The sequence below is a fragment of the Haemorhous mexicanus genome, chromosome 31 (assembly GCF_027477595.1).
Source record: "Haemorhous mexicanus isolate bHaeMex1 chromosome 31, bHaeMex1.pri, whole genome shotgun sequence".
NCBI classification, from domain to species: domain Eukaryota; kingdom Metazoa; phylum Chordata; class Aves; order Passeriformes; family Fringillidae; genus Haemorhous; species Haemorhous mexicanus.
The window spans coordinates 2,890,421-2,900,536 of NC_082371.1; the positions used below are offsets into that span (position 1 = coordinate 2,890,421).

Here is a 10,116-nt window from a genome sequence, read left to right on the forward strand (position 1 = left end):
GGGACACACCCCCCAGCACAGTGAGTCCACGGCCACCTCAGCCACCTGGGGACAGGGACAGTGACAGGGACAAGGACACAGGGACAGGGACACAGGGACACTGACAGGCTGTCCAGGGCCACCTCGGCGACACAGGGACAATGGGGACAATGACACAGGGACAAGGACAGTGACACCGGCTGTCCATGGCCACCTTGGCCACCTGAGGGACAGACAGTGACACAGGGACAGACAAGGACAATGGGGACAGTGACACAGGGGCAGTGACACAGGGACAGGGACAGTGACACAGGGACACAGGGACACAGGGGCAGTGACACCGGCTGTCCATGGCCACCTTGGCCACCTGAGGGACAGACAGGGACACAGGGACAGACAGGGACACAGGGACAGGGACAGTGACACAGGGGGACAGTGACACAGGGGGACAGTGACACCGGCTGTCCAGGGCCACCTCGGCCACCTGAGGTACAGACAGGGACACAGGGACAATGGGGACAATGACACAGTGACACAGGGACAGGGACAGTGACACAGGGACAGTGACACAGGGACACAGGGACAGTGACACAGGGACAGTGACACCGGCTGTCCATGGCCACCTCGGCCACCGGAGGGAGGGGACAGCGACAGAGGGACAGCGGGGATGGGGACAGAGATAGTGACAGCACTGGGGACACGGATGGGGACAGCAGGGACGGTGACAGCCATGGGGACAGTGACAGCGGGACCCCGCCCACCCCGGGGAGCCCCGATAAGGCCGGGCGGGGTTTTGGGGTGAATTATCGGGGGTTGGGGTCCCTTATCGCGGCTCTGGGGCGCCTCGGGGGGGTGGGGGGGGGGGCAGGGGGGGTTTGGGGGGTTCTGGGGGTGGATTCGGGGGATTTGGGGTGGATTTGGGGGTTTTGGGGGGTTCTGGGGGTGGGATTTGGGGGGTTTGGGGTGGGTTTGGGGGTGGATTTGGGGGGTTTGGGGTGGGTTTGGGGGTTTTGGGGGTTCTGGGGGTTTTGGGGTGGGTCAGGGGTTTTGGGGGGTTCTGGGGTGGGTCAGGGGGTTTGGGGTGGATTTGGGGGTTTGGGGTGGATTTGGGGGTTTGGGGTGGATTCGGGGGTTTTGGGGAGTTCTGGGGGGTTTTGGGGTGGATTTGGGGGGTTTGGGGGTTCTGGGGGTTTTGGGGGTGGGTCAGGGGGTTTGGGGGGTTGGGGTCAGGGAGGGATTTTGGGGTGGATCAGGGGGTTTGGGGTGGATTTGGGGGTTTGGGGTGGATTTGGGTTTTTGGGGTGGATTTGGGGGTTTTGGGGGTTCTGGGGGTTCTGGGGTGGCTCAGGGGGGTTGGGGTGGATTTGGGGGTTGGGTGGGTTCTGGGGGTTTGGGGTTTGGGGGGTTCTGGGGGGTCTGGGGGTGGGTCAGGGGTTTTGGGGGTTGGGATTTGGGGGGTTCTGGGGGGTTCTGGGGTGCAGGGGGTTGGGGTGGGTTTGGGGGTTTTGGGGTGGATTTGGGGGTTTTGGGGTGGATCAGGGGGTTTTGGGGGTTCTGGGGGTTTTGAGGTCAGGGGGTTTGGGGTGGATTTGGGGGATTTTGGGGGGTTCTGGGGGTTTTGGGGGTGGTTCCAGGGGATTTTGGGGTGGATTTGGGGGTTTTGGGGTAGGTCAGGGGTTTTGGGGGATTCTGGGGGTGGATTTGGGGGGTTTTGGGGGTGGCTTGGGGGTTTGGGGGGTTCTGGGGGTGGGTCAGGGGATTTGGGGTGGATCCGGGGCTTTTGGGGTGATCTGGGGGATTTTGGGGTGGATCCAGGGGTTTTGGGGTGGATCCAGGGGTAGATCCAGGTGTTTTGGGGTGGATCCAGGTGTTTGGGGGTGGATCCCGGGGTGTTTTGGGGTGATCCGGGGGGTGTTGGGGTAGTTCTAGGGGTGTATCTGGGGGGTTTTGGGGTGTATCCGGGGGTTTTGGGGTGTATCCGGGGGTTCCAGGGGTGTATCAGGTATTTTGGGGTGTATCCGGGGGGTTTTGGGGTGGTTCCAGGGGTGTATCTGGGTGTTTTGGGGGTGTATCTGGGGGGTTTTGGGTGTATCCGGGTATTTTGGGGTGTATCCGGGGGTTTTGGGGGTGTATCTGGGGGGTTTTGGGGTGTATCCGGGTATTCTGGGTGGGGTATCCGGGGGGTTTTGGGGTGGTTCCAGGGGTGTATCCGGGTGTTTTGGGGTGCATCAGGTGTTTTGGGGTGTATCCGGGGGTTTTGGGCTGGTTCCAGGTGTTTTGGGGTGCATCAGGTGTTTTGGGGTAGATCCGGGGGTTCTGGGGTGCTTCCAGGGGTTGATCCAGGTGTTTTGGGTGGATCAGGTGTTTTGGGGTGTATCAGGTATTCTGGGGTGTATCCGGGGGTTTTGGGGGTGTATCCGGGGGTGTTTGGGGTGGTTCCAGGGGTGTATCCGGGTGTTTTTGGGTGTTCAGGGTATTCTGGGTGTATCCGGGGGTGTTGGGTGGTTCCAGGGGTGTATCCGGGTTGTTCCTGGGGTGTATCCGGATTTTTTGGGGTGTATCCGGATTTGGGTGTATCGGGGGTTGGGTGTATTGGGGTGGTTCCAGGGGTGTATCCGGATTTTTTGGGGTGTATCCGGGGGTGTCGGGTGTTTGGGGCCCCACCTCGGCGAAGCGGCGCTGGGCGAAGGCGTGCGCGCTCTCGTCCGGCCCCGTCCCCGCCGGGGTCAGGAGGTCCCGCAGAGCGCTCCAGAGCAGGGCCCGCGAGAACGGGGCGGCACGGCCCACAGCACCCCCTGGGGACACAGGGGTGACATTGGGGACAGCTGGGGACAGCCCAGAGCAACCCCCGGGGACAGCAGGGACAGGGGGCACGGCCCGCAGCACCCCCCTGGGGACACACGGGTGGCATTGGGGTGGCATTGGGGACAGCTGGGTGGCACCAGGGACAGCCCTGAGCAACCCCCGGGGACAGCAGGGACAGGGGCACGGCCCTGAGCACCCCCCTGGGGACACACGGGGGCATTGGGACACAGGGGCACCAGGGACAGCCCTGAGCAACCCCGGGGACAGCAGGGACAGGGGGCACAGCCCAGAGCACCCCCTGGGGACAGCACGGTGACATGGGGACAGCTGGGTGCACCAGGACAGCCCAGGGACACCCCTGGGGACACTGGGGACAGCTGGGGGGCACAGGCCAGCAGCACCCCCTGGGGACACAGGGGACAGGGGGCACGGCCCACAGCACCCCCCTGGGGACACACGGGGACACAGGGGTGACGATTGGGGACAGCTGGGGTGGCACGGCCAGCCCTGAGCACCCCCGGGGACAGCACGGGGGCATTGGGGAGCATTGGAGGCACGCCCAGGGACAGCCCTGACACCCCGGGGACAGCAGGGGACAGGGGGCACAGCCCAGAGCACCCCCCTGGGGACAGGGGGCACAGGGGTGGACTGGGGACAGCCAGGAGGCCCCTGGGGACAGAGGGGGACAGGGGACAGGGCTGGGCCCTGGGGACAGGGACAGGGTGGCCCTAGGGACACGGACGGATGGCCCTGGGGACAGGGACAGGTGCCCTGGGGACAGGGACGGGTGGCCCTGGTGGCACGGGACGGGTGGCCCTGGGGACAGGGACGGGTGGCCCCAGGGACAGGGACAGGGTGGCCCTGGTGGCAGGGACGGGTGGCCCTGGGGACAGGGCGGACGGTGGCCCTGGTGGCAGGGACAGGTGGCCCTGGGACAGGGGACGGAGTGGCCCTGGGGACAGGGACTGGTGCCCTGGGCCCTGGGACAGGGAGGGTGGCCCTGGGGACAGGGACTGGTGGCCCTGGGGACAGGAGGGGCCCTGGGACAGGAGTGGCCCTGGGGACAGGGAAGGTGGCCCTGGGGACAGGGGAAGGTGGCCCTGGTGGCAGGGGAGGTGGCCCTGGTGGCAGGGACAGGAGGTGGCCCTGGTGGCAGGGGACAGGTGGCCCTGGTGGCAGGGACGGGTGGCCCTGGGGACAGGGGGAGGTGGCCCTGGGACAGGGACGGGTGGCCCTGGGACAGGGACGGGTGGCCCCTGGGGACAGGGACGGGTGGCCCTGGGGACAGGACGGTGGCCCTGGGGACAGGGACAGGGTGGCCCTGGGGACAGGGGACGGGTGGCCCTGGGGACAGGGATGGGTGGCCCTGGGGACAGGAGGGGCCTGGGACGGGTGGCCCTGGCGGGACAGAGACGGGTGGCCCTGGTGGCAGGGGACAGGTGGCCCTGGGGACAGGTGGCCCTGGTGGCCCTGGTGGCAGGGGGAGGTGGCCCCGGGGACAGGGACGGGTGGCCCTGGTGGCAGGGGACAGATGGCCCTGGTGGCAGGGGGAGGTGGCCCTGGTGGCAGGGGCGGTGGCCCTGGTGGCAGGGGGAGGTGGCCCCGGGGACAGGGACAGGTGGCCCTGGGGACAGGGACAGGTGGCCCTGGTGGCAGGGGACAGGTGGCCCTGGGGACAGGGACAGGTGACCCTGGGGACAGGGACGGGTGGCCCTGGGGACAGGGACGGGTGGCCCTGGGGACAGGGGACAGAGCGGCCCCCAAGGGGTGACACGGGTGGCCCTGGTGGCAGGGGGAGGTGGCCCTGGGGACAGGGACAGGTGGCCCTGGTGGCAGGGGACAGGGATGGGTGGCCCTGGGGACAGGGGACAGGTGGCCCTGGTGGCAGGGGACAGATGGCCCTGGGGACAGGGGACAGGTGGCCCTGGGGACAGGGGACAGGTGGCCCCGGGGACAGGGGGAGGTGGCCCTGGGGACAGGTGGCACCCACCGCAGCCCCGAGGGCAGGGGGTGCAGGGCCCCCCCCCAGGTACAGGAAGCGGCTCCGCGCCGCCGGGTGCTCCCTGGGGACAGCCAGGATGTCACCGGCCAGCCCCAGCTCCGACACCTGCGGGGACACGGCGGGGACACGGAGCCAGCACGGGGACACAGAGGCAGCACAGGGACCCCAAATCCACCCTGGGACCCCCCAGAGCCACCCTGGGACCCCCAGAGCCACACGGGGACCCCCAGAGCCACACGGGGACACCAAAATTCATCCTGGGACCCCCAGAGCCACCCAGGGACCCCCAGGATTCATCCAGAGACCCCTAAAATTCTTCCAGGGACCCCAAATCCACCCAGGGATTCCAAAATCCATCCAGGGACCCCCAAAATCCATCCAGGGACCCCCAAAATTCATCCAAGAGCCCCCAAAATTCATCCAGAAACCCCAAAATCCATCCAGGGACCCCAAATCCACCCTGGGACTCCAAAATCCATCCAAGGACCCCCAGGATTGATCCAGGGACCCCAAATCCATCCAGAAACCCCAAAACCCACCCAGGGACCCCCAGGATTCATCCAGAGACCCCAAAAATTCATCCAGGGACCCCAAATCCACCCTGGGAGTCCAAAATCCATCCAGGGACCCCCAAAATTCATCCAGGGACCCCCAAAATTCATCCAGGGACCCCCAAAATTCATCCAGGGACCCCCAGGATTGATCCAGGGACCCCAAAAATTCTTCCAGGGACCCCAAATCCACCCTGGGAGTCCAAAATCCATCCAGGGACCCCCAAAATTCATCCAGGGACCCCCAAAATTCATCCAGGGACCCCCAGGATTGATCCAGGGGACTCCAAATCCATCCAAGCACCCCAAAATCCACCCAGGGACCCCAAAAATCCATCCAGAAACCCTAAAAATTCATCCAGGGACCCAAAACCCATCCAGGGACCCCCAAAATTCATCCAGAGACCCCAAAAATTCTTCCAGGGACCCCAAATCCACCCTGGGACTCCAAAATCCATCCAAGGACCCCCAAAATTCATCCAGAGACCCCCAAAATTCATCCAAGAGCCCCCAAAATCCATCCAGAAACTCCAAATCCATCCAGGGACCCCAAAATCCATCCAGGGACCCCAAAATCCATCCAGGGACCCCCAGGATTCATCCAGAGACCCCAAAAATTCTTCCAGGGACCCCAAATCCACCCTGGGATTCCAAAATCCATCCAGGGACCCCCAAAATTCATCCAGGGACCCCAAAATCCATCCAGGGACCCCAAAATTCATCCAGGGACCCCCAGGATTCATCCAGGAACCCCAAAAATTCTTCCAGGGACCCCAAATCCATCCAGGGACCCCAAAAATCCATCCAGAAACCCTAAAAATTCATCCAGGGACCCCAAAACCCATCCAGGGACCCCAAATCCATCCAGGGACCCCAAAATTCATCCAGGGACCCCCAAAATCCATCCAGGGACCCCAAAATTCATCCAGGGACCCCAAAATCCACCCTGGGAGTCCAAAATTCATCCAGGGACCCCCAAAATTCATCCAGGGACCCCCAGGATTGATCCAGGGACCCCAAATCCATCCAAGCACCCCAGAATCCATCCAGGGACCCCAAATCCATCCTGGGACCCCCAAAATTCACCCAGGGACCCCAAAAATTCATCCAGAAACCCTAAAAATCCATCCAGGGACCCCAAAATCCATCCAGGGACCCCAAAATCCATCCAGAGACCCCCCAAATCCATCCAGGGACCCCAGGATTGATCCAGGGACCCCAAATCCATCCAGGGACCCCCAGAATTGATCCAGAGACCCCAAAATCCATCCAGAGATCCTTAGGATTCATCCAGGGACCCCAAAAATTCCTCCAGGGACCCCCCCAAACCCCAGAGACCCCTCTGTCACCCCAAACCAACCCCGGGGACTCCCCCAGATTCTCCTCAGCCCTCTGGGGACACCCCAAACCCACCTTGGGACCCCCCCAAACCCACCCTGAGACCCCTCTGACACCCCAAACCAACCCCGGGGACTCCCCCAGATTCTCCTCAGCCCTCTGGGGACACTCCAAACCCACCTTGGGACCCCCCCAGCACCCCAAACCCAGCCCCAGGGACCCCCCAAACCCACCCTGAGACCCCTCTGACACCCCAAACCCAACCTCGGGGACCCCCCAAACCCACCCTGGCACCCCCAACACCCCCCCAGGACCCCTGTGGCACCCCAAACCCACCGGAGGGACCCCCAAACTCCCCTCCCAGCCCCCCCAGGACCCCTCTGTCACCCCAAACCCAGCCCAGGGACCCCCAACACCCACCCGGGAACCCCCCTAGCCCCCCCAGGACCCCTCTGACACCCCAAACTCAGACCAGGGACCCCCCCTACCACCCCAGGACCCCTCTGACACCCCAAACCAACCTCGGGGACCCCCCAAAACCTCCGGGGACCCCTTTTGTTACCCCAAAACCACCCTGAGACCCTCCCCGGCAGCCCAAACCCCCCCCAGGATCCCTGTGGCACCCCAAACCCACCGGAGGGACCCCCAAACTCCCCTCCCAGCCCCCCCAGGACCCCTCTGTCACCCCAAACTCAGCCCAGGGACCCCCAACGCCCACCCGGGAACCCCCCTAGCCCCCCCAGGACCCCTCTGACACCCCAAACTCAGCCCAGGGACCCCCCCTAGCCCCCCCAGGACCCCTCTGTCACCCCAAACCCAGCCCCAGGGACCCCCAACACCCACCCGGGAACCCCCCTAGCCCCTCCAGGACCCCTCTGTCACCCCAAACTCAGCCCAGGGACCCCCAACACCCACCCAGGACCCCCCTACCCCCCCCCAGGACCCCTCTGACACCCCAAACTCAGCCCAGAGACCCCCAACACGCACCCAGGAACCCCCCTACCCCCCCCAGGACCCCCCTATCACCCCAAACTCAGCCCAGAGACCCCCAACACGCACCCAGGAACCCCCCTAGCCCCTCCAGGACCCCCCTATCACCCCAAACTCAGCCCAGGGACCCCCCCCTACCCCCCCCAGGACCCCTCTGACACCCCAAACCAACACCGGGGACCCCCCAAAACCTCTGGGGACCCCTTTTATTACCCCAAAACCACCCTGAGACCCCTCCTGGCACCCCAAACCCCCCCCCCAGGACCCCTCTGTCACCCCAAACTCAGCCCAGGGACCCCCAACGCCCATCCAGGAATCCCCCTAGCCCCCCCAGGACCCCCCTATCACCCCAAACCAACCCCGGGGACCCCCCAAAACCTCCGGGGACCCCTTTTGTTACCCCAAAACCACCCTGAGACCCCCCCCGGCACCCCAAACCCCCCCCAGGACCCCTCCCCAGGACCCCCCGTACCATGTGCAGGGTCTGAGCCCCCGCGGGTCCCGCGGGCCGGACGCCCCTCGGGCCGTGCTCGAACACGGCGCCCTCGGGGGTCCGCGTGCTCTGCAGCCACCCCCCGAAACGGCCGCTGGCCTCCAGCAGCACCACCTGGGACCCCCGGGACCCCCCCCAATTAACACCGGGACCCCCGAATCACCCCCAGGACCCCCGGGACCCCCAGTCATCGCTGGGACCCCCGGGACCCCCCCCAATTAACACCGCGACCCCCGAAGCACCCCCGGGACCCCCAGGACCCCCAGTCATCGCTGGGACCCCCGGGACCCCCCCCAATTAACACCGGGACCCCCGAACCACCCCCGGGACCCCCAGTCATCGCTGGGACCCCCGGGACCCCCCCCAATTAACACCGCGACCCCCGAACCACCCCCGGGACCCCCAGTCATCGCTGGGACCCCCGGGACCCCCCCCCAATTAACACCGCGACCCCCGAACCACCCCCGGGACCCCCGGGACCCCCAGTAATCACTGGGACCCCCGGGACCCCCCCCCAATTAACACCGCGACCCCCGAACCACCCCCAGGACCCCCGGGACCCCCCCCAATTAACACCGCGACCCCCGAACCACCCCCAGGACCCCCAGGACCCCCAGTCATCGCTGGGACCCCCGGGACCCCCCCAATTAACACCGGGACCCCCGAACCACCCCCAGGACCCCCGGGACCCCCCCCAAATCACCCCCAGGACCCCCGGGACCCCCCCCAAATCACCCCCAGGACCCCCGGGACCCCTCCCCCATCAACACCGGGACCCCCAAATCACCCCCAGGACCCCCGGGACCCCCCCCAATTAACACCGGGACTCCCAAATCACCCCCAGGACCCCCGGGACCCCCCCCCATCAACACCGGGACCCCCGGATCACAACCGGGACCCCCGGGACCCCAACCCATCAACACCGGGACCCCCAAATCACAACCGGGACCCCCAAAACCACCACCGGGACCCCGCGGGAATTGGGACCCCGGGGGGATTGGGGGGTCTGGGGGGAGGGAAAAGGGAACCCCGGGGGGATTGGGGGTCTGGGGGTGGACACCGGGGGGTCCCGGGGTGACCCGGGAGAGCGGGAGCTCCACCGGGGAGGGACGGACACGCGGAGGGGAGTGGGGGGTCCCGGAGGGGAGCGGGGGGAGGCTCGGGGGTCCTGTGGGGACGGCTCGGGGGTCCCATGGGGAGGGTTCGGGGGTCCCGAGGGGAAAGTTCGGGGGTCCCGAGGGGAAGGTTCGGGGGTCCCGAGGGGAAAGTTCGGGGGTCCCGAGGGGAAGGTTCGCGGGTCCCGAGGGGAGGGGTCGGGGGTCTCGGGGGGGAGCGGGGGTCTCATGGGGAAGGTTCGGGGGTCCCATGGGGAGGGTTCGGGGGTCCCATGGGGAAGGTTCGGGGGTCCCGAGGGGAAGGTTCGGGGGTCCCGAGGGGAGGGGTCGGGGGTCCTGTGGGGACGGCTCGGGGGTCCCACGGGGAGGGTTCGGGGGTCCCGAGGGGAAAGTTCGGGGGTCCCACGAGGAGGGGTCGGGGGTCTCGGGGTGGAGCGGGGGTCCCACGGGGAGGGTTCGGGGGTCCCGAGGGGAAAGTTCGGGGGTCCCGAGGGGAGGGGTCGGGGATCGCACGCTCGCTCACCTTGGGCGGGCGGGGGGCGCGCACCAGGTGGTAGCAGGCGGCCAGGCCGCTGATGCCGCCGCCCACGACGGCCACGGTGGGCGGCATGAGGGGAGCTGGGGCGGGCAGGGTCAGAGCGGAGCCCCCGGAGCCGCCCGGAGCCCCCAGACCCCTCGGGACCCCCCTCCCCCCTCCCCCCTCACCTGTCCCGAGTCCGCCGCGCTGGCCACGCCCCTTCCCGCCGCTTATCAGGGAAGGGGCGGGGCTGAGGGCAAGCGGACCAATGGGAAGGCGCGGCGCGTTGATGGACAGCGCGCTGCGGCGGGAGGAAGCGCGAACAT

The 10,116-nt window shown here is 66.7% G+C and overlaps 1 protein-coding gene across 1 annotated transcript in view; it reads right to left on the reverse strand.

The window, feature by feature from the left end:
* LOC132340135 (ubiquitin carboxyl-terminal hydrolase 21-like) overlaps positions 1–9,945 on the reverse strand; it is a 17,614-nt gene extending 7,669 nt beyond the window's left edge. The window contains exons 1-6 of the mRNA XM_059870935.1: positions 9,797–9,945; positions 8,138–8,272; positions 4,775–4,891; positions 3,206–3,230; positions 2,644–2,774; positions 321–346 (exon numbers count right to left, since the gene is read on the reverse strand). Of these exons, the coding sequence (XP_059726918.1) occupies positions 321–346; positions 2,644–2,774; positions 3,206–3,230; positions 4,775–4,891; positions 8,138–8,272; positions 9,797–9,883 (521 nt within the window). The 5' untranslated portion in view covers positions 9,884–9,945. The remainder of the gene's footprint in view (positions 1–320; positions 347–2,643; positions 2,775–3,205; positions 3,231–4,774; positions 4,892–8,137; positions 8,273–9,796) is intronic.
* Between the last annotated feature and the right edge of the window lie 171 nt (positions 9,946–10,116).